Source organism: Rhinatrema bivittatum, chromosome 2, assembly GCF_901001135.1.
Source record: "Rhinatrema bivittatum chromosome 2, aRhiBiv1.1, whole genome shotgun sequence".
Lineage (NCBI taxonomy): Eukaryota > Metazoa > Chordata > Amphibia > Gymnophiona > Rhinatrematidae > Rhinatrema > Rhinatrema bivittatum.
The window spans coordinates 169,889,492-169,913,790 of NC_042616.1; the positions used below are offsets into that span (position 1 = coordinate 169,889,492).

The 24,299-nt window shown below is 43.5% G+C and overlaps 1 protein-coding gene across 1 annotated transcript in view; it reads right to left on the minus strand.

Annotated features, from left to right (window-relative positions):
- Positions 1-856: 856 nt before the first annotated feature.
- The window catches only part of PEX1 (peroxisomal biogenesis factor 1), a 189,344-nt gene continuing 165,901 nt past the window's right edge, over positions 857-24,299 (minus strand). Inside the window, exons 20-24 of the mRNA XM_029588869.1 lie at positions 20,047-20,223; positions 11,727-11,957; positions 8,086-8,283; positions 2,632-2,762; positions 857-1,203 (exon numbers count right to left, since the gene is read on the minus strand). Coding sequence (XP_029444729.1) covers positions 1,119-1,203; positions 2,632-2,762; positions 8,086-8,283; positions 11,727-11,957; positions 20,047-20,223 — 822 coding nt within the window. The 3' untranslated portion in view covers positions 857-1,118. The remainder of the gene's footprint in view (positions 1,204-2,631; positions 2,763-8,085; positions 8,284-11,726; positions 11,958-20,046; positions 20,224-24,299) is intronic.

Here is a 24,299-nt window from a genome sequence, read left to right on the forward strand (position 1 = left end):
TTTAATTATATTTGCATTGGTATTCCTAAATATCTGGCCAACGTGATAAAACAAGACAATCCAGTGAGATGTCTTCCGAGAATGCTCTTTTAAGTATTGTTTGCCCTTAAGGAGGTGAAGCTTTGTTACTCATCATGGGCCAAAAATCTGTTAGAATGGAGACTTGAAGGGAATTACTTGAAATTCAGGAAATCAGTCAAAGCTTGGCTTTTTTGCCAGGTTGGGTAAAGAGAGAGGACTTAGGAGAAGAGTGGATATGACTGTATAAAAGCAGGATGGGAGGGTCTATATGAAGATGACAGCAGAGCTGTTAGGATGGTGGGGGATGGAATAGAGAGTGAAGCTAAAGTTGTGTTGGGAGTCGGTAATTAGTGGGTGGTGAGGAGCAATTGTTTTTTTATGGCTGGGGAGTTGGGGAGGTTGTTTTATTATGTAAATATTTGTAACTTGCTTCTGTGTTTTTTTGATGGGAAGAGTGTAATCAAATCTTACACAATAAATACAACTATCCTTGAGTTGTAACTCTGAAAAATGCAGCTTCCATCATGTACTTCTGTGTATTATTTTAGAATCACGCCTCAGCATCAGACAAGAATCCTCCTTTAAGCTGTCTTGTTTCATTTATTTATACAAACCCAAGTTTCTCTGCTATATATACCTCTGACAGAAGGCAGTATACACATTCTTGAGTGAGTCTGAAATCCAACAGATGGTTAACTCAATAGTCTAAGGATTATTTTCACAGTAAAGATGAGGCAATCTCTTTCTAATGACAGTACTGTCCAATAACAATCTCAGACTGTGATATATCTTTGCAAAAAAAACAAAACAAAAAAACACAAACATGGGGTCTCACTTGAATCACAAAATAACCAGTATTAGAGATTTAATGAAAAATATAAATCAGTCTGCACAAAATAAATTGACAAAATTCTTAAATTATTTTACAGTACTCAAAGAATGTTTGAGAAATCCTTCAACCAGCTAATCTGTACATGGATCAATGTAAAGACAAGACTAGAATGATTCTTTTAAAAATTTGACAGCTTAAAATATACTTTTAACTCCGCACATCAGCAGCAGCCCAATTCATAGAGAAGAAACTGAGCAGCGAGCAACTATGCCAAAGTGACTCTCTGCCCTGCCCTTACAGTGCCTCCGCTCTGACCTTTCCTCTTGCCAGGATTCTGGAAATGATCATAGCTGGAAATAAAGAAAGGAACATATGTCACTGGAACTGCCAATGCCAGAGGCCCTGCTCAGTAGCAAAACCTCCTCCTCCTCAGAGAAGATGGTGTGCAGTTGGAGGGTACAGTGGAGAGGCACTGTTGCCAACTCCCCAGAAACATTTTAACTGTCAGTCTTAGGTGTTTTTTTGTTTTACCGACAGCCCAACTTTTTAACTGGCTGTCACTGAGAATGTCTTGCGAGTCTCTGGAGTTAGCTGACTGGGTTTAGGGCAGGAGGTGGGGGATGGGGGTGTTCCCCTTTGGAGGATCAGCTGAGTGGGGGTAGATAATGCCAGGATTCCCAACCGCTGGTACAGACCTTATGGGCAGGTCCATTTTGGGCTATTTCTGTAGGAGATCATCGATCCAGGTCATTAACATTAGTTATGTTTTTTTCTTTACCGCAATGCATGTGGTAGAATGAGATTTCTCCAGCTGGGGATGGTGCGGCGGCAGCGTTCACGGTCCATTTGGGGTATCCCAATTATCCCACAATGGTGACACCTAGTGGGTAGATTCAGGATGTGTGTGTGAACTGGGCTCTGAAAACAGCCAGTTTGTGGCTCCTGACCAAAATCTATCGTGGCAATGGCCACATTAGATGAGGGGGAAGAAGGGCAGAATAACGTTATAAAAAGGAGGAAAAACCCCAGGTAGCTGTGAATGAGGGCTGATGATAGCATAGCTCAGCAGAGGCCAGTTCTGAGTCAGCTAGAAGCCCAAAGGATTAGGAGAAAATTGCTACCCTTACCTCCCCCATCCTCCTCTCCCAAAATATTGCAAACTACTCCTGCTTTTGTTCACTGGAACGCTGTACATATTACGATAGGACAGAGGCATGCCAGCCAATAATCTGACTGGCTGATGGACCCCTGACACTATCCAAGCTACGTAGTAGCATCCCCACCACACTAACATGAAGACACTGAAGCGCAAGCTCGAGCTGCTCATTAAAGAACGTAGGGGGTCATTCATCAACTCGCGATAGTTACCGCATCGCGCTTTGAATATTTAAATTTGAAATTAAAATAAAAAAGGGAGGAGTTTGGGCGAGGTTTTGAATAATGAGGGGCCGGTAGCACTGCAGGTGATAATGCTTCATATATTATCGCTGCCAGCAGTGCCGGAAATAACTACAGCTTTTCTAGTGGTGCTACGGGGCGAAAGTGTTCGGCGTGGCTGCTACAGCGAGTGATACTGCACCGCCTTGACACGGCCAGCTGCACATGTTCGCCCCCCCCCGCCCCTTTTTTGGCCGTAGGAAGTTGCTTTCATGTCACAGCTCACATGTTTGCCCCGCCAACTATTTTAGTGGCCAGGTAACCCGGTCTTCTTAGCATCAGATGTATAAGCAAATCACATATGGTATTTCAGTTTTCTATCTCAAGCTTTACATACTTACAGCTCCATAAAACTCTTCCAGTCTTTTTGATTGATGGATGGTCTTGTGTTGCCGAGTGCAGTTAATAGATGGGACTGGCAAATAAACAGATTGCGTTTGGTTGTCTCCACCTGACTATGGGCTACATCTTCCTTTAAAGAAAGGACATGGGAAAATACAATTGTATACAGAAATAGATCACACTGGCAGAAAACAAAACATGTTTATAATATATTACTCTTTGTTCCAGCCAGACAGCCTAAGAAATCTATGTATGAACCTCACAATCTCAGTCAGTTATATGTTAAAACAAATATAGTTTACAACAATATGGTTGGCTTTCTTTAACAGGACTGCCTTCTTCATTACTGGGCTCTCAGTCCAATAAGAAGCTTCTCAAACCATCATAACAAGGGGAGGGAGGGAACGCTCAAAGTAATGAGTTTATGGAGCTTCATGCACAGCAGACAGGGAAACAAATGTGAGGGAGCACATTTTCCTGATGCTAAACTTGTGAAACATAACTGCAGAGTATAGAATTGGGTCATCTTTCATATGTTGCATTTCCTTTTAATTGTGCTTTGGCCATTTACGAGTTTTCAGAAATATTCTTTGGATCCAGATGAATTCATAATTGAAATGCTATTGTGTCCACCCAGTGGCCTGACTCAGTCTGTTAGCCAGGTTCTGGGTGGAGCTGCAGTTTGTAGCACCCAGCCGAGGACAGTCACTGTGATGGCTGGACTTAAGCTGAAAGGGAGGGGAGGGGGGGATATAAAAATAGGGTAACCTGCTCTCCCCACCCCTCCAGCAGTTGTGAATGAAGCCCAACAGAGGCTGGTTCTGTTGAAGCTGGAAGCCCAAAGCTGCTGAAGGAAACACTGCCAAAACAAAGAAGAAATGTAATACCAGGGCTATGATGTACCCCAGCTTGCACTGTGGAAACTGCAGGTAAGAAATAATTTTAAATAAAAAAACATACATCTATGTTTATTTGTTTGTGTTTATTTTTAATTAATATTGTTTTTGTAGTAGCCCGAGGCAGCTCCTACGCGAGCGAAACTCGGCCAGAATTGGGCTAACACCAATAAAGAATCCCTTATTTTACCGATCACTACCGTTTGTCCTGCTTTCCAGCATCATTGATCGGCTTCCCATTTGCTTCCTTTAATGTCTATTTATTTATTTATTTTATTTAAAAACTTTTCTATACCGTCGTTTAGTAATGTACCATCACAACTGTTTACATTTAGGCACGAAAAGGTTTGGTTTCTAGGTTATCCATAGTGTGCCAATATTTACGGTTACATAGATCAATAATATACTCTAAATGAGAAGTGGGAAGAGGTTACCATTTATATGATTGTCAGGATAATCATATATGTGTATATTGTTTTCATTTAATATTTAATTATGAGTAAAATAAAATAATTCTACTTTTTATATATAGGTGACTTTCAGCTGGAAGTATTTATTGTTGTTATTCAACACTCTCACTGTGAAATGATTTTTTGAAAAGCCAAGTTTTTAGGCTTTTCTTGAAGAGTTTTAATTCTTTCATTAGTCTTAGTTCAAGTGGTAGTGTGTTCCATAATAATGGTCCTGCCAAAGATAGTGCTCTCTCTCTAACTTGGGTTAACTTTGCTGTTTTGACTGAGGGTATGGTTAGCAGTGCTTTATTGGCTGACCTGAGATTCCTTTGAGGAACATGTAATCGTAGGGTAGTGTTTCTTATTCAGGATAATTACTGGAAAAATTAGCAACTTGGTTGAACTGCTGTATTTGCCAGCTGCTATGGTGACCCAAATGCATATGTAAGTGATCCTTTGGGATTGATTAGGAAGGGTATAAATATAAGAACAGAGCTTTGCATGCACTGTGTTTCAAAAACCCTCATCTTTTAAGGATCAAACAGCTAGATGACTGCGATCATGTTTCATGAGTATATAATCCATGATATTTTACAGTGTGAAAACATGACTGTTTTCCCTTAGATTGTTGTCCCATATTTATTATTTTTACATCATTTGAGGCATGACAAGATTTCCTCCTCCTTTCTACAGCTGCAGCATGGCAGCAAGGCTTCCCTCACTTAAGGGGCATGAACTCTAGCTAAAGTGCCATGTGAAAGCAGAGTTGCTTACCTGTAACAGGTGCTCTCCTAGGACAGCAGGATGTTAGTCCTCACATGTGGGTGACATCATCAGATGGAGCCCGGCTTGGAAAACTTTTGCCAAAGTTTCTAGAAACTCTGACTGGCAGACTGAGCATGCCCAGCCTGCTGCTATCTGCGCATCCACACGAGGTCCCCCTTCAGTCTCGTAAGGTAGCAAAATACAAGCGAAAAATAAAACAAAACGAAGGTGAACCCAACATCGTGGGGAGGAGGGTGGGATTCCTGAGGACTAACATCCTGCTGTCCTAGGAGGATACCCGTTACAGATAAGCAACTCTGCTTTCTCCTAGGACAAGCAGGATAGTAGTCCTCACATGTGGGTGATTATACAGCTCCAGACTGCCTCCTGGGAACAGAGGGTCCCACAGTAGACGAACAAGGTGCCAACAGGCACAACACAACTGCGGTGTTGTGTGAAGCAGGGGCGGTCTGTCCCCACAGAGAGCATGCTAAGAACAGTTGGGTTCAGGACTGGAATAGGTTGCGGAGGACAGACTGGCCAAAAGCGCTGTCCTGGCAACTATCCCTGTCGAGACAGTAGTGAGCCGCAAAGGTGTGGAGTGAACTCTGCAGATTCCGGCGATAGGGACCGCCTGCAGGTGGGCCACTGATGCTGCCATGGCTCGCACAGAGTGAGCCTTCACTCTGCTGGCCAGCTGGAGGCCTGCTTGCGTATAGCAGAAAGCAATGCAATCCTCCAGCCAGTTCGATAGGGTTTGCTTACCTACTGCTGACCCCAGTCAATTGGGGTCAAAAGACACAAAGAGCTGGGTGGACTGTCTGTGGCTCACTGTGCGGTCTAGGTAAAAAGCCAGCACCCATTTACAGTCCAGGGTATGGAGAGCACATTCCCCTGGATGGAAATATGGCCTCGGAAAGAAGGTGGGGAGAACGATAGACGGATGTGGAAATCAGTCACCACCTTGGGCAAGAATCGAGGATGCGTTCGCAGGACCACATGGTTGTGGAAGAACCGCGTGTATTGTGCATACGTAACCAGGGCCTGAAGCTCGCTGACCCTGCGAGTGGAAGTGAACGCCACCAAGAATATGACTTTACAGGTGAGGAACTTCAGACCACAGGACTGCAGAGGCTCAAAGGGAGGCCACATCAGTCTTGCCAAGACCATGTTGAGGTCCCAGGATGCTGCTGGAGGCTGAAGAGGGGACTTCAATTGGAGGAGACCCCGCATGAAGCGGCCAGCTAGGGGCTGGACTGAAACGGGTGAGCCAGCAACACCTCGGTGGTACGTGCTGACTGCACTGAGGTGTACTCTGATGGAATTGGTCTGTAGCCCAGACTCAGACAGGTGCCACAGGTAATCCAGCAGGCGGGGGAGAGGGCAGGAGAAGGGGGTTCAACCCATGCCCTCCGCACCAGATGGAAAAGCATTTCTACTTTGAGAAGTAGGACTTCCTGGTGGAAGATATCCGGGACTCGATCAGGACCTGGGAAACAGTCGGAAAGCTGCAATGGCTGGAGGATCATGTGCTCAATATCCAAGCCGTGAGGGCTAGTGCCCGCGTGGTGCTGGGTGCACACACCAACAGGTTCTGGAGGAGTGGAAACCAAACCTGCCAAAGCCAGGAGAGTGCCATGAGAATCATGGTCCCCCTGTCCTGAAGCTTCAACAGATTCCTCGAGAGGAGCAGGAGAGATGGGGATGCATACAGGAGGCCCTGCCCCCAGTGAAGAGAGAAGGCATTGCAGGCCGGATGATCGTTCCCCTCTACTAGGGAGCAGAACCTGCTCACCTTGTGATTGAGAGGGGAGGTGAACAAATCCACATCCAGTGTACCCCAGCGACGGAATAACTCTGCCGCTACCGCAGGGTTGAGGGACCACTCGTGTGGCTGGAAGGACTGGCTGAGATGGTCTGCCGGTATGTTGAGGTGACCCGGCAGGTAGGTCGCCTGCAGATACATCCGTTGGGAAAGGGCCCAGTTCCAAACCTGCACTGCCTCCTGGTAGAGGAGGAATGAGCCCATGCTGCCCTGTTTGTTGATGTACCACATCATGACCTGGTTGCTCGTCCTGATCAGAACTACCTTGGATGACAACTGATCCCGAAAAGCCTGAAGCTTCAGAAAGTTTATCTGGCAACGTGTTTCAGCGGTGGTCCAAAGGCCCTGAGTATGTAGGCTGTTCGTGTGGGCTCCCCACCCCTGTGGAGAAGCCTCAGTGGTGAGGGTCACCTGGGCCGGCGCGGGCTGGATGGGAAGTCCATGTTCTAGAAGGATGGCTTGAGAGGGTCCGTGACCACAGCCTCCAGATCCTGGGATGTCTGCTGCCACTGATCCCACAAGGCCCACTAAGGGGTCCACATGCAGAGGCGGGCGAAGGGTGTCACATGGACAGAGGCAGTCATGTAACCCAGCAGGTGGCGCAGGAGACGGGCTGACATCCTCCCGCTGTTGCGGATGAGGGTGGCCAGCGAGGAGAGGGCAACTGCCGGATCCTTGGGCAAGAAAGCTTTTGCCGCGTCCAACCTGGCGCCTATGAAGTCCAGCTGCAGGGACGGACAGAGGTGCGACTTGGGGAAGTTGATGACAAACGCCACAGTCTGCAGGGTCTGAACTATCAGGGTCAGAGCTTGGAAGGCTCAGGAGCAGGAGTCGCTCCTGACCAGCCAGTCATCCAGGTATGGGAACACATGGACAGAGCTAGGCCGCTACCACCACCAAGCATTTGGTGAAGGTGCATGGGGCTGATGCCAGCCCAAAGGGCAGCAATCTGTATTGAAAATGTGCATTCCCCACCATGAAGCGGAGGTACTTCCTGTGGTTGCGGACGATCGTAATATGTGCGTCTGCCTCAGACAGGTCGAGGGAGCAGAGCAAGTCTCCTCTCTGAAGGAGGGGGATCAGCATCTTGAATTTTTCTCTTACGAGAAACTTGTTCAGTGCTCTGAGGCAGAGGATGGGGCGCAGGCCGCCATTCCTTTTTGGGATGAGGAAATACCTCGAGTAACCTGTGGCCCTGCTGTCCGTGAGGAACCGGTTCCACAGCACCTGCTGTGAGGAGGGTGGAAAGTTCTTGTTGAAGAACGACCACATGGGTGGATGAACCCCACGAAGGGCATGGGGGAGAGGTCTCCGGGAGCTGGCTGAAGCACAGATGGTACCCCCGACGTACAATGGAAAGGGCCCAGCGGTCCGAGGTGATCCCCTCCCAGTGCTGGGCGAAGCTGACTAGCAAGGACAATGTTTTGGAACAGAGAGAAAAGGACAGCAGGCACAAAAACAAAGTAAACCAAAGGAAAACAATGCAGCATGAAATCATTTTGAAAATGGTTATACCCCATTCCTGCTCCTGTAGTTGGCCTTGATGACACTGATCTCAGTCCTGAGTTGTTCTATTTGCTCCTGATTAAGCTCCTGGTTTCCTTCTTGTGAAGATGTTATGAACACTAAAGGCTGTGAGGAAACTAAATCTCTTATTATCACACCATTGAAGTCATGTGTTATGGAGTTTGGTCCAGACAAGCACTGAGAATTCTGTGAAGACAGAAGACAGTAATTTATTATGCTACTAGAAAAGCATGTGCATATCTGTACTGTGAGTAAGCTGTGAGCAAGTTACGAGCTTGCATCATGGTACATTTGCAGGGATGTGTGCCATTTTCTTCTGAGTTTCTGTAAGAAGCATTTTTTAAATTTTTTATATATACATATACATACACATACATATACACACACATATCTATATACTTTTTTTTTTACACACTACTTTTAGGCTTTAGATTATATGGTTGACTTAAGGCCAATATCGGTGAGACAAGGAAGATTTCTTTAAGTAACTCATCTTCCAGAAGTAGTGGCTGTAGGTCTTGTGATTTTTCTTAGTTTCTCCAGCTTTGAGTTCTATGTAACTAGTTTAATTCATTCTGATTTTATATACCACATGTTCAATAATAATCACAAAAGTTAATTCAAATAAAATTGAAATATTGAGCCACCACAAAACATGCATTAAAAAAACAAAACAAAAAAAAAAACCCACCACACAAAAATTCTATTTAAATATAACAAGGGGTATTCGCTCCTCGGCACACATATTCCAGTAATGTACCATGCTGCAGGCTATGCCCCACCTCTCCTTTCCCCTTCACATCACCACTGGAATTCCTTTTAGGATTTACTTGTATTTTCTGGTAATGTCATCTTTTGTTCATTCTATTTTGAGCTGAGGCAGGGAGTATTAACTCCCAAAAGCTAGTCAAGAAACGTACTGTGTTAGTCCAATAAAAAGATATCAACAAAATGTATAGTTCCTCAGAGCACAGTGAGAAGGATTCTATTCCCATCAGACAGCTAAGAATAATCCCTATACCTATGAGTCTGCTATTTATAACTCCAGTAGCAGGCATACAGTCTCACTTTGTATAGCACACATTCCATATCGAAGAGATACAATGCTTAAAAGCCTGAAAAACAAGGCAACTGCCACATCTGCAAGTTTCTTGTATGGTCACACTGTGACCTTGAAAATGGTAACTAAGGGGGTTATTTTCAAACCCTATCGCATGCATGAGATATCTAGATTGGGGTGGAGTCGGGGCGGCATCAGCACCAGAAGAGGAGGAGTCGGGGCGGCCACCTTGGAAACTTCGCTGCCAGTAGCGCGCTCAATAGCACCACTTTTTACGATGGTGCTATTGGGTGCGAAAGCCGGCAGCGATAGCACCGCAGTGGTGCGATCGCTGCCGGCTTTCGCAGGCCCCCCCCCGCTACCTCCGAATTCAGAGAGGCACGCGCTGTTGGAAAATCCAGCCCCAAGAGACTTATACAAGACATCACTCAGTGTCCTTTAAACTAGATTTCAGCTTCTTATTAGGTTTCTCTATTTGCCACAAGTCCAGCATATCTTGTCAGCTGTTTCTCCTTCACAACTGGTCGATTTTCGAGCCCAATCAATTTTTTTTCTTTTTATAACTTGGATTAGCGCTCACCCCACTTCAGCAGACACCAATAGATCCAGTTCCACGACCAATGCACAGTGTTTGTATGTAGTCTGAAATAGCAAATCTTCTCTCCAACTCTTTTCCCCATTCAGTCCCCTCTCTGCAAATGCCATACCCAGGAACATTTGAGTTGTGGTCAATCTTGCCATTTGGTGTAGATTGGAGGAGAAGGTGCATGCATCAACTTTCTCTCCTACCCTCCCTCCTCACACACATCTCCTCTCTCTATCCTCCCCCTCTAGGGGATGACTCCAGAACTCTTCCCTCTATCCCAATGCTCTATCCCAGCAATCTTCCACTTCCCTGGCCCTAGGACCAAACTCAGTACTCACCCCTTCCCTAGACATAGGCACACAGGGCTTATGCAAGGGATTTTCATCAGCAGTGAACAGCCCTCTGCTTCCTGCCCCAACCACTGTTGCACAAGCTGTTGAAAACACAGTGCACCCCTGGGTACAGTGAAAACTGCTGTACGGGAAGAGTTTTCAAAACCTTCAGTTGTTGGGTGAGCCATGACATGAAACTCTGCAGTTCTGCAGCCCCTGCTTGCTAGGCTTAGGTTACAGTCTGCTGATCAGCTGAACATCAGATGGGATTTACTATTTGTCTTGGCATCTTTTAGCAGTTACGCATCAAACTGCATTAGATTTCTCAGAGCAACCATTTGCATTTGGAAGCTAAGAGAAATGGAACAGCAAAATATCACACTGTACTATAACCTCCTGTTTCATTGTGGTGCTCTCCTCTCTCAGCTGAGTTTCATTACAGTGGCAGTATTATAACTCTGGCCCTGTAAAGGGGCCACTGGTAACCTGCAGTCGTGATTAATGATGGTCACAGCAGTTCATGGATACTCTGTTTGGTCCTGAGAAAGGGGATGTTAGCTTCCAAAAGCTAGTCAAGAAATGTATTAAGTTAGTCCAATGACAAGATATCACCTTCTATAATTTTTTTTTCATCGACCTATATTTCCACGCATTCAAGTGAACTAATACAGCAACCACACTATTTTATCCATGGATGTTCATTAAACTTATCATAAACTTCCTTGGTGAAAAATGCAATTTCTTGCTAATAATGGAAGACAGCTGTGAACTCCTGAAAATTTTAAAGTATCAGCACTGGAGTAGTTAAACTTCATCTATTCTTGATTTCTTGCATATAATCCTTCCTGTCCCAGTTTTATTCCTAGATCTCCACTTTTTCTTTATAAAAATCTGTCCCCCTCAACCCAAGATCAAAATTACTTTTGTCATTATAATACAGTATTTCAGATATATCATTATAACAACTACACAGATTTATGACATATTTATGATTTATGGAATCAACATATGGAACAAAATGACCACAGATCTGCGCCAGGAACCCTGCCATAAGAAATTTAAACAGAACCTGAAAACCTGGCTGTTTAAACAAGCCTACAATTTATGAACACTTCCCTTCAGATAATATTTAATATGCCACTTATACAATATTATCTATCCATACCAATCAGTTACATTTCAATAACACTAAGCACACCCTTTGACCTATATACTAGCAATACTCTTAATATTGTAAATACTATTCTGATCCCCTAATCTGTCAATTAATTTCTGACTCACAATCTACATTTCTTGTTTTATATTCCCAAATTGTAAATATTTTTATTGTTACTTTTGATCCTCCGGCCAAATGTGCCTCCTATCGATTATTATTACAATTTACTCAAGATCTGTAATGGTGAGAGTGACTCAGCAGCAGAAGCATTCTTTTCTCAGAAAGAAAAAGAAAATTAGAAATATAAAGGGAAATCTTAATATTGTTTATTCTGATTGATGACTTAAAATGAAGATCAAGAAAATTAAAGTACATACAAAGTGGATCATCATTTTGGAAGAGAGATTTTGTATGCTAGGAATGGGTATAAAGAGAGAGCCAGAGGGGTAAAATTACTTTGATAAAAATACTGAGCAAATATATATGAAAAGTTACCAGCTCCGAGGGCGTTCCATTTCCTAGTTCAGATTCATAGGAGCTTCCAAAGTAAAGACGCCACATGTTTGAGCGAGGGTCTTCAGGAACCGGCTCAGAAGACTCTAGAGATATGAGAGAATGTTCTAGACTGCCTTCTGCCTCTCCCGCTGAATCGTCAGATCCACTGCTGTGATTTAGGAAAATCATGGAGGACAGACTGAGATCACTGTCAGAATTAGAACTGGTCTCCTGGGTCAAAAAAGAATAAAAGAGGAAAAAAATATCTTAAAAAGTTATCTATATATAAATTACAATACATAAATACAAACAATATAAAAACTGTCATACATAATTGTCCATATTTTATGAACAAATTGCAGTGATATATCCTTTTATAACAATCTACATCCATTCCCTTAAATAAATCATCCGCAGTATTGTCATACAAAGTTTGTTATAACAAGCTTTCTGGCTTTTAACTTGCTATTAAGAAAGGATGATCATACAAACAAATAAAAAGTCTTTACCTTTCATTTAAGGTCTGCCAAATGTTTCAATAATTAATTATCAGATTTCCCATTTAGCAAAATATATTGCATTATAAAAACAATCAAATAGGAGAAAAGGGTGACCACTGTAGTTTTCCAGAGCCTCAAATGCACATGATGCATTACATAAATAATGATGGTATGACCACTGAGGAAAGATGGGGAAAGAAAGGGGCAGAGGGGGATAAGGGGGAAGGCACACTTCATCTCCACTATAAAAATTATTTCAGTGCCCCTGGCAGTGTGTTGTCAATGCTTAGGAAACTGAAGCGGGAGATCACTGGTGGATGAAATACAGTCGAGGGCACGTGTGGAAGGATAGGAAAATTAGTTCTTACCTGTTAATTTTCGTTCCTGTAGTACAAAGGATCAGTCCAGACCGCTGGGTTATGCCTCCCTTCCAGCAGATTGAGTCAGAGAAAAGCTGAAAAGCACCTCCCATATAACCTGGGGTGCCACCTGCGATCCCTCAGTATAATCGATATCAAAGCAGAATGAATGGCTGTTGCTATAATTTTCATAGTCTGTTATGCATAAACACGCTTTATCAACCAATGACTAGACCAAGTTAAAGCTAAATCTGTTAAAAAAAAAGGTAGAACTTGTATGAATGTCTAAGAAAGAACAATTAGAACTATAAGTATGCTGCAAAAATGAACAGGCTTGGAACATAATCTGTCAAGAGAAATATAAACAGCTGAACGGACTCTCCTGTATATTGGTGGGCGTCTGGACTGATCCTTGGTACTACAGGAATGAAAATTAACAGGTAAGAACTAAATTTCCTTTCCCTGTATGTACCAGGATCAGTCCAGACTGCTGGGATGTACCCAAGCTGCCCTAAAAGGGGTGGGACCTGGAGAGTCCCGCGCGAAGCACACTGCTACCAAAAGAATCCACCTTCGGATCCTGCACATCCAACCGGTAATGTTTAGCAAACTTGTGCAGGGATTTCCAAGTGTCCGCCCGACAAATTTCTTGGGGTGAGACACAGTGGCTTTCTCCCCAGGACGCTGCTTGCGACCGAAGAGAATGTGCCTTAAGACCATCCGGGACTGGTCGTCCATGACAAATGTAAGCTGAAGCAATAGCGTCTTTCAACCAGCGGGCAATGGTAGTCTTTGAAGCCTTAGTCCCTTTCTTAGGACCGCTCCACAACGCAAAAAGATGATCAGACAATCGAAACGGATTTGTTATCTCCAAGTACTGCAAGAGGACTCTACGGACATCCAATCTCCTGAGATCCTTTTTCTCATCAGGAAATGCCGGCAACTCAACCACCTGGTTGACATGAAAGGCTGAGACTACCTTTGGAAGGAAGGAGGGTACCGTGCGAAGAGAAATACCCGAATCAGAGATACGCAGAAAAGGCTCTCGACATGACAAGGCTTGGAGCTCCGAAACCTGCCTAGCCAAATAGATAGCCATGAGAAACACTGCTTTAAGCGTTAAGTCTTTAAGTGTAGCCCGCTTCAAGGGATCAAAAGGTGACCCGCAGAGGCTACGAAGAACCAAATTTAAACGCCAGGATGGACAAACCACGCGTACTGGCGGCTTCAAGTGCTTGGCCCCCTTCAAAAACCGTATCACATCCGGGAAATACCACCAACTTTACCCCAAAGACCGCCCAAGGCAGATACTTGAACCCTGAGCGAACTGTACGACAAGCCCTTGCGTAAGCCATCCTGCAAGAATGATAGAATGTGAACAATAGTGGCCCGTCGTGGGGACAAGCTCAACCCGCGACACCTTCCATACTCGCATGTAGGTGATAGAAGTAGAAGTTTTTCTTGCACAGAGAAGAGTAGAAATAACCACCTCCGAGTGACCCTTCTTTCTTAACTGCCTCCTCTCATAAGCCAGGCTGCTAGACAGAATTGGTCGGCCTGATCGAAAAATACTGGACCATACCTTAGAAGGTTGGGCAAGTGACTGAAGTGCATCGGACCGTCCACCGCTAGATTGATCAGATCGGCGAACCACGGTCTTCGCGGCCACTCCGGGGCCACCAGAATCACCGGTCCCTGGTGAGGCTCTATGCGATGCAATACCTTTCCCACCAGTGGCCAGGGAGGGAACACAAAGGAGAATGTGTGCTGGCCATGGAAGGACCAGGGCATCCACACCTTCTGACCCATGGTCCCTCCTGCGACTGAAGAAGCGAGCTGCCTTTGTGTTCAGACGAGTCGCCATCAAGTCTAGGCGGGGGTTCCCCATCGTCTCGAGATCATCTGCAGCGCTTCCTCGGACAGTTCCCATTCTCCAGGATCCAACCACTGTCGGCTGAGGAAGTTCGCCTGAACGTCGTCGACCCCGGCTATGTGAGACACCGCAATTCGGGCCAGGTGACATTCCGCCCAGACCATTAACATGTCTACCTCATTGGCCATGGAACGACTTCTTGTGCCTCCTTGCCGGTTTATGTAGGCCACCGTGGTCGCATTGTCGGAGAGAATCCATACTGCTTTGCAGCGGATCATTGGTCAGAACTGTTGCAGTGCTAGTCGAACCGCCCTGGTCTCCAATCTGTTGATGGACGACTTTGCTTGTAACTGAGTCCAAAGACTCTGAGCTGACCTTGATTGACAAACCGCCCCCCAATCGGATAGGCTGGCATCGGTTGTCACAATTATCCATTGAGGGTTCTCGAGGTCTACCTCTTGCAGTAAGTGATCCGGAGTGAGCCACCAGTCCAGACTGGATCTGGCAGGTTCGAGCAGAGGCAAGAGAAGCTGGAACTCTTTGGACTTGGAATCCCAACGAGACAGTAGTGCTCTCTGCAAGTGTCTCATATGCGCAAAAGCCCAAGGAACCAATTCCAGGGTAGATGCCATAAAACCAAAATAGTCCCAAACCACTGGGGTGGGGAACGACAGTAGCCGTCGCACCTGAGACATCAACCTGTCCATGCGCCCGAGAGGTAGTGAGACTTTGCCCATGACAGTGTTGAACTGGGCCCCTAAAAATTCTAACACCTGGGATGGGATCAGTTGGCTCTTTGCATAATTGACAACCCAGTCTAGGGACCGCAGGCGACGCAAAACCGAACGAACCGCCACCCTGCAGAGGGCTTCCGACTTCGCTTGTATGAGCCAGTCGTCCAGGTAGGAATGTACTAAGATCCCTTTCCATCATAGGCTTGCTGCCACCACTACCATCACCTTGGTGGACACACGGGGAGCAGTCGCCAACCCGAAGGGGAGGGCGCAAAACTGATAGTGTTGACCCATGATCATGAATCTCAGAAACTACTGATGGTGTTCCTGGATCCCTATGTGAAGGTAAGCTTCCGTCAAGTCCAAAGAAGCCAAAAACCCGCCTCTGTGGACTGCCGCAATGACCGACCTCAATGTCTCCATTCGAAACAGAGGTACCCGCAACGCCCTGTTGACCTGTTTGAGGTCCAAAATCGGCCGAAACGATCCTTCCTTTTTGGGCACCACGAAATAAATGGAGGAGCGTCTGGTCCGGCATTCTGACTGGGGAACTGAAACAATGAGAGGAGAGGATCACCTTGCTGGTGGCTGAAAGGAATCAGTAAGTTTTTGCTTGGGAAATTGTCTTTTTTAAAAGTATTGGGGCAAAGTTAACTATTTGGGAATATTATTTAGTGTGTTTGTACTTTTAATAGTCAGTAAGGTAGGGAATAATAGACTGTATTTTTAAATAGTCAATAAGGCAGCTAGTAAGCAGTATGTAGTGTGTTTATTTTTAAAAGTCTGTAAGGCAGCTAGTAAGCAGAACTGACTGTATTAAAAAAAACAAAAAAACACCAAAAAACCCCAAAAAGTAGCCAGAAGCTAGAAATAAGCTAGGAGCAGTGTATACCTAAGTAAAAAGGTTGAAAAGTTCAGCTCAATTACTCAGCTTGGAAAGGTGTTGAGGTAGTGTGATTTGGTTTGAATAGGTACCAACATTTGTTAATCAAGAGAGCAGTGAGTCACTCTGGCTGACTAACTGAAGTTAGACTGTTTGTAAAAAAGTGTGCAAAAGCAGTGGTCATTGTTGAAAAATACCATTCTGGAAGCGCAGTCCAGATGTATTCCACACATTAAGAAAGGTGGAAAGAAGGCAAAACGATTGCCAGCATGGTTAAGGGGGGAGGTGAAAGAGGCTATTTTAGCCAAAAGATATTCATTCAAAAATTGGAAGAAGGATCCAACAGAAGAAAATAGGATAATGCATAAACGTTGGCAAGTTAAATGTAAGACATTGATAAGACAGGCTAAGAGAGAATTTGAAAAAAAAGTTGGCCATAGAGGCAAAAACTCACAGTAAAAACTTTTTAAAATATATCCAAAGCAGAAAGCCTGTGAAGGAGTCAGTTGGACCGTTAGATGATCGAGGGGTTAAAGGGGCACTTAGAGAAGATAAGGCCATCGTGGAAAGATTAAATGATTTCTTTGCTTCAGTGTTTACTGAAGAGGATGTTGGGGAGGTACCAGTACTGGAGAAGGAGAACATTTTCATGGGTAATGATTCAGCTGGACTGAATCAAATCACGGTGAACCTAGAAGATGTGGTAGACCTGATTGACAAACTGAAGAGTAGTAAATCACCTGGACCGGATAGTATACACTCCAGAGTTCTAAAGGAACTAAAAAATGAAATTTCAGACCTAGTAGTAAAAATTTGTAACCTATCATTAAAATCATCCATTGTACCTGAAGACTGAAGGATAGCTAATGTAACCCCAATATTTAAAAAGGGCTCCAGGGGCGATCCGGGAAACTACAGACCTGTTAGCCTGACTTCAGTGCAAGGAAAAATAGTGGAAAGTGTTCTAAACATCATAATCACAGAACATATAGAAAGACATGGTTTAATGGAACAAAGTCAGCATGGCTTTACCCAAGGCAAGTCTTGCCTCACAAATCTGCTTCACTTTATTTGAAGGAGTTAATAAACATGTGGATAAAGGTGAACCAGTAGATGTAGTATACTTGGATTTTCAGAAGGCGTTTGACAAAGTTCCTCATGAGAGGCTTCTAGGAAAAGTAAAAAGTATGGGATCTGTATTGGGACCCTTACTTTTCAATATATTTATAAATGATCTGGTGATACAAAATTGTTCAGAGTAGTTAAATCACAAGCAGATTGTGATAAATTGCAGGAAGACCTTGTGAGACTGGAAAATTGGGCATCAAAATGGCAGATGAAATTTAATGTGGATAAGTGCAAAGTGATGCATATAGGGAAAAATAATCCATGCTATAGTTACACAATGTTAGGTTCCACATTAGATGCTACAACCCAAGAAAGAGATCTAGGCGTCATAGCGGATAACACATTGAAATCGTCGGTTCAATGTGCTGCGGCAGTCAAAAAAGCAAACAATGTTGAGAATTATTAGAAAGGGAATGGTGAATAAAACGGAAAATGTCATAATGCCTCTGTATCGCTCCATGGTGAGACCGCACCTTGAATACTGTGTACAATTCTGGTCACCGCATCTCAAAAAAGATATAATTGCGATGGAGAAGGTACAGAGACGAGCTACCAAAATAATAAGGGGACTGGAACAGCTCCCCTATGAGGAAAGGCTGAAGAGGTTAGGGCTGTTCAGCTTGGAGAAGAGATGGCTGAGGGGGGATATGATAGAGGTCTTTAAGATCATGAGAGGTCTTGAATGAGTAGATGTGAATTGGTTATTTACACTTTCGAATAATAGAAGGACTAGGGGGCATTCCATGAAGTTAGAAAGTAGCACATTTAAGACTAATCGAAGAAAATTCTTTTTCACTCAACGAACAATAAAGCTCTGGAATTTGTTACCAGAGGATGTGGTTAGTGCAGTTAGTGTAGCTGGGTTCAAAAAAGGTTTGGATAATTTCTTGGAGAAGTCCATTAACGACTATTAATCAAATTTACTTAGGGGCAGCTACTGCTATTAATTGCATCAGTAGCATGGGATCTTCTTAGTGTTTGGATAATTGCCAGGTTCTTGTGGCCTGGTTTGGCCTCTGTTGGAAACAGGGTGCTGGGCTTGACGGACCCTTGGTCTGACCCAACATGGCAATTTGTTATGTTCTTATGGGAGACCCCTGTGGACACAGGGATAATGGCATGCTGGGCATGCTCAGTGCACTCAGTGTGCCAGTCAAAGCTTTCTAGAAACTTTGACAGAAAGTTTTCCGTGATAGGGCTCCATCCAGTGACATCACCCATATGTGAGGACCTCCATCCTGCTTGTACTGGGAGAACTATGCTGCCCCAAAACCTTTGTTTAATTAACTAATTCTTCTTTAGATGATGTCTTTGAAATATCATTTTTGTACCTATCAAGCTAGTACCTAGCTTAGCTGCTTCTATTCATGCCGTTTGAGTTTATTGCACTGATCTTAGAAAAGTGTAAGAGAGCGGTGGAAGACCAAGCCATCAGTAATAATGCAACAGGAATGATGCCATTCAATCTTGTATTGTGAAGCACCTAGACTCTTGCTTGAGGTCTCCCCCGACGCAGCTAATCGAAATGCAATCTGTATTGGAGGATTGTGAAAGTGGATTACAAATGTACTGTTTAATTTCTGAGGTTAAATAAAACTGATTTAATTTGCAAAAACTATGGACACTCTACTTTTGACCACTGCTTTTTGACAGATCTTAGACAAACATGAGTATTGTTGCCTGGTAAGAAAGAAAATAGTCTACACAGCTGAGAAATGTTCTGATCTTTTAACAGGGTATAACTGTTTCTGTTTGCCTCAAAATTATAAGTTTTACATATGATTTCATCAGAGATAGCCAATTATAGCAATGTCCTGGGGACAATGAAAAAAACTCTGCCTAAAGGGTATGATTAAGACAAAAAAAGCAGAACAAATGACTAATAAAATGCATGAAAGACTAGGAAAAAAAAAAGACATTTTTAGATCCCACCCAAAACATGATAAAACAAAACATTTTTGTGATGCCTCATCTTTAATAAGAATGTTTTTTATGACAGTGGCTGATGCAGGATTCATTCCAATCCCAAGAATGTGGCACTTTGGATGCAAGAGAATGAAAGCAGTGCTTCTACATGTTTAGAAAGAGATGCTCTGTTGCTCCCTATTTTGCATTTTTAGCTTTGGAACCACAGGCAGAATATCACAAAAGAATTAGAGCATGTCATGGTCTTTGAAAAGCAGCATTTATGTTTTCACATATTTATGAAGTGCTAACCATTATTCAGATAATGCATAAAGAAACAGCAGAACCTGGGGTAGATTTTAAAAAGGAGCGCGTGGGCGTACATGTGCATTCTCTACCTGGCGCGCACACACATGTACGCCCGATTTTATAACAAGCAGGCACATGTCTGCGGCGCACGCAAGAGGGTGCACAACTGTGCACCTTACACGTGCCGAGCCTGCTCCGAGCCACGCTGCCTTCTCCCGCTCCCTCCCAGGCCGCTCCGAAATCGGAGCGGCCTCAGAGGGAACTTCCCTACCCCCCCACCCCCCCTTCCCTTCCCCTACCTTCCCTGCTCTTTCCCCCTACCTTTGTTGATTTCTTTTTATTGTTGCAAAATTTTCTTCAGCCCTGGGGCTGAAGTAAGTTGCGCGTGCCGGCCAACTGCCGGCGCGCGATCCCAAGCACAGCAGCAAATGGCCGCTGTGCCTGGAGCCTCTAGCTTCGCCCCCGGACTGCCCCTTTTTGCAAGCCCTGGGACTTACACGCCTCCCGGGGCTTTATGTGCGTCGCTGGGCCTTTTTAAAATAGGCCCGGCGCGCGTAACCTTTTTAAAATCCGGCCCATTATGTTTAGAACTTTATTACAGATACAAACAAGCATTATGCATAACTTACTTGTGGTAAGCTTGATAGCAGACTGGCATGCACCGCCTCTAACTGGGCATTGTACAGCAATGCCTTCAGATCAGCTCCAGTGAAGTGCTCAGTGACTGATGCCAAATATGGAAAGTCGACATCCTCTGTCAGAGGCAAAGAATGGCTCAGGGCTTTTAGGATTTCAAGTCGAGAGGGCTAGAGGAAAGGACAATACTCATTTACTAATAAGAGCCAAAGGTCTAAAAGTATTATTTTTTTTTTTATCAATATGGCAAACTCTGTACCAATAACAGAGAGAACACACCAAGATCTTGCTGCAGTATGGTCTATTCTCAAATTTTAGTAAATGCTTTACTGAATAAATACTACTATTTGAGAGCATATACATAAATGGGTTTCAGGGATATATTTCCCTAACACTAATACGTGCCTAAAAGTAAGGGGGTTAACAGTATCAAGGAAATAAGCTAATTAATATTTATTTTTACTTCAAAAATAATTATAACACAATAGCTAGAATAAAAACAGACATCTGTTCCTGTTCAGGCTTCTCCTATTCTGTTTCTCTTACCAATATAGCAATATAGTACATGATAGCAAATAAAGACCAAAATGGTCCATCTAGTCTGCACTTCTCTTCCAGCGATGCACAACCATCACTCCATGAGTTACCTTAGAAAGATAAACTGAAAGCCTCATTCTAATGTCCTCTTATTTTAAACTTTCAAATTCAAGTACCAATTCCAATTCAGTTCTGATGTTTTAAAAACTCTTTGGCCAAATAGGACAAACTAAGAGTGTGTCAGGTTGTGTATCACTGCTGTAGGTATCCATTATAAACATTAATATGCTGGATTTTCCCTCAACATCCCCAATGCATTTGGGATACAATTTGCACTAGAAACTTCCACCAAAAGACTTCTTGCAGAAAACCCCCAGACATTAAATTATCAATTATTCTAATCCTAAATTAGGTTTCAATTTAAACCCAGGATCAACCTTTTAACATATGCATCATTTAACTAAAACTCAGAGACTGAATAAAATGCTCAGAGTTTTCTACAACCATTGGAAGAGACACTGGCAATGATTAAAATAAAATTCATGATTCTATTACTTTAACTTAAAGTAGCAAAATTAACATTTTATAAACTGCATTTAGGTCAAAGATGACCACATCACCATTGAGACATGCTGTCTCTTTGTGATTGTCTGGTCCCGATAGCTTCATTTTCTTATTCCTCCTATAACCCTAAAATGGGGAAAAGCAAAGACAATACTTGCTTCCATCTTATCCTGCTACTTCAGTCTGGCGAGACCTTACAGGAGGGTTATGTCCCCCTACCAGCAGATGGAGGCAGAGCATGCAGACTTTCTTTGTGATATTATCACCACTATATATAGGTGGTGCAGCACACAAACTAGTGTTTTCTGCCTCCCGTAGATGGTAGGACTCATTGGAAATGCATCAGGATTTCCAGGATACTTTTGGTACTGCCAGGAGAAAAAGCCTGCTTTGGAGGCTACCAGTCCCAGAGGGGACTTAGACTCCACCAAGGGGGGATTTCTCTCTTTAGCTCTGTTTAAAAAAAAAAAAAAAAAAAGAGAAGGAAACCTGCAAGGGAGCTCTGGAATTTACAGCAAGTACAAGAGAGAATCCTTCATCCTTTCTCCCACTCCCACATTTCTGTGCCTGTCTTTCTCTCTCTCTCTTTTTTTTTTTTTTTTTTTAAGTACTTAAAAAGACAGCTGTGATTTCTTCTCTTCTGTCAGGGACATCTGCTTCAAAAAGCCCCAGGGATCATTTGACCGGTCCCTCGTCGGGGAAAGAGGAGCTTCCAGGGGATGCTGAGGATGAGGTTGGTTTCTAGAGCATTCCTTCTATTGAAGAAGGTGAGGAATCCTTGGATAGAAAGGATGACAAGGTGATTCGTATATTTCACAAGGAGGAAATTGTGGCCCTTATAGATCAAGCGGTCTTGTGCCTTAGAATAGCAGATCCAGTTGTAGTGGAGACGCCAGTCTGGAATCCTATTATTAAGGGAGGTCCGTAAAGCCTCTAGAGATATTCCCCCACTACTCTAAGGTTGAGGAGATAGTTTTAACAGAGCGGGAGGCCCCTGAGAGTGGTCTCAGGGGTGTGCAGAGGCTTCTTAGGTTGTATTGCACTAATTTGGAAAAATGTCCCATTTCCTTTAAAAAACCTGATCTCAGAATAAAACTGATCAACAGGTCCCAAATAAATGTTTTCATGGAGCAACTTTTAAAGTGGCAGATTGGCTGACCAAGAAAGTCTGACATGAAACCAAAACTTCCTCATTTATGTGGTTTTATTGCAAAAATTAAAGCTCTAACAGTAAAATCTAAGAATTCAGTTGCTCTGCCACATCCTACACAGGCAGCTCGTTATATGCTTTATTATTTGATTTGAACTTTTGCATCATATTCTCATGACATCACCTCATAGGGCCAATCATGGATGGGGTTTATTCCTTAATCCAAAGATACACTGATTAATAATTAGAATGATGTAAGCTATAATATGCACCTTTATTCTCCATCTTAGATCTTATCCTCCATTTTAGATCCAAGGACAAGCTGTCCTTAAGTCCTCCATCTCAGATGGAGCATCATGTGATGTTTTTCACTCTTTCAAATGGAAAACGTTTATTTTCTACAAAAAGGGGAACTGGAGTTTCATTTATGATCTAATACTCCAGGTGCGGGCTTAAAATAATTCTTGTTTTCAGACAGTTATGACTTAATCATTCATTTCTTAAATCAGATATTAACACTTTAAACACATGCAAAAACAAATTGCTTAGCTCAGCTTTTTTTTTTGTTCCACAGCTTTACTCTTTGCAAAACTGGCCTAGTAATGAAGACCCTAAGACACCAAGAGGGTCTTTTTTTTTTTTTTAATAATAAACTTTATACACAGGGTAACAGACAAACGTCAAATCAGTGCATAACAAGAAAAGTTCAAAAATCATCAAGAATACAAGAAGTACAACAAATCCACATAAGCATCCCTGTCTTTTAAATGTTAACAAAACCACTCCCCCCCCCACCACCCCCCCAGTGAAGAGAGATAAGAAAACAAAATACATTGTGTAATAACAATATAAAAATATAAAACAAAACCATATATCAAGGGCCACAGAAATTATCTAACATCCCTTCTCTCGAGCAATGAGCCATTCCCAGGAACACATCCCCATAGGAATCCATAAAGAGCAAAAACCAACCATGTAGTGCCATAGGGAAGGCAAGTTCAAATAGGTACCTGACAATGTGTCAATTGCCACTGCCGATACTATTTCCAAGGCTCAGCATAACATACTAAGCGGTCATATTTAATTGCAGTTAGCTTCTCCATATAGTATACCCAGTGAAGGCGTCTCAAGACACTATCAAATGGGGGGACATGAGCACTCCGCCAGTCTCTAGCCAGGACCCCCCTCACCGCCAATAGAACAGCCTTCACAAAAATACATTGAGATTTAGGCAAAGCGGTCACCGGAAAGTTCAAAAGCACAATTTGGGGAGACAAGGTCACGGGGGTGGCCAGCACCTCACATAACCAGCTCTCCAGCTGACTCCACAGGGGAAGAGGGTATTTTCTATTCTAAAGTCCATAGTATCCTCAGGCTGCTGAGGCTGTACAGCATCTGTTTCATTTGCCTCAGATTGATGCCTTAGTCACTGCAGTCACAAGGTGCACTACTATCCTGGTTGAGGGCAGTACTTCTCTTCAGTAACTTCAGGATTGAAGGACTGAACTTCTGCTCAAACATATGTTCACCTTCACAGCTTTGGAAGTCCAGATTTTGATTTGTGTCTATATTGTGATCTTGATGCTCTTGCACTGGATCAAATTCCCAAAGAATGAGGACATGACAGAGTTTTTGGTGGACAATCTATGACCTTTTGCAAGTGTCTTTCAAATCAGTGGCTTCTTCAGTTGCAGCCAAGAGATTTCTCTGTCTCCGCAACTGGTCTGCAGATTCCTGGTCAAGTCTTGATTAGGCAAGCTCCCTTTAAGGCCAGGCTGCTCTTTGGGGAGGACCTGGAACAGCTGGTAAAGAATTTTGGGGATCCTAAGCCCAGGGGCTTCTGGAAGATAAGCTGTTGGTCTTTTAAGTCTAATTGAGGTCGAGGCCAACTCTGGGAGTCCAGATGTTATAGACTGGGAAGACAATCCTATTCTTATTCCTTTTGAGGGTCACAGAGTTCTAAGGAAAAGAGCTGGCCCTTTTGTGATTTTGAGA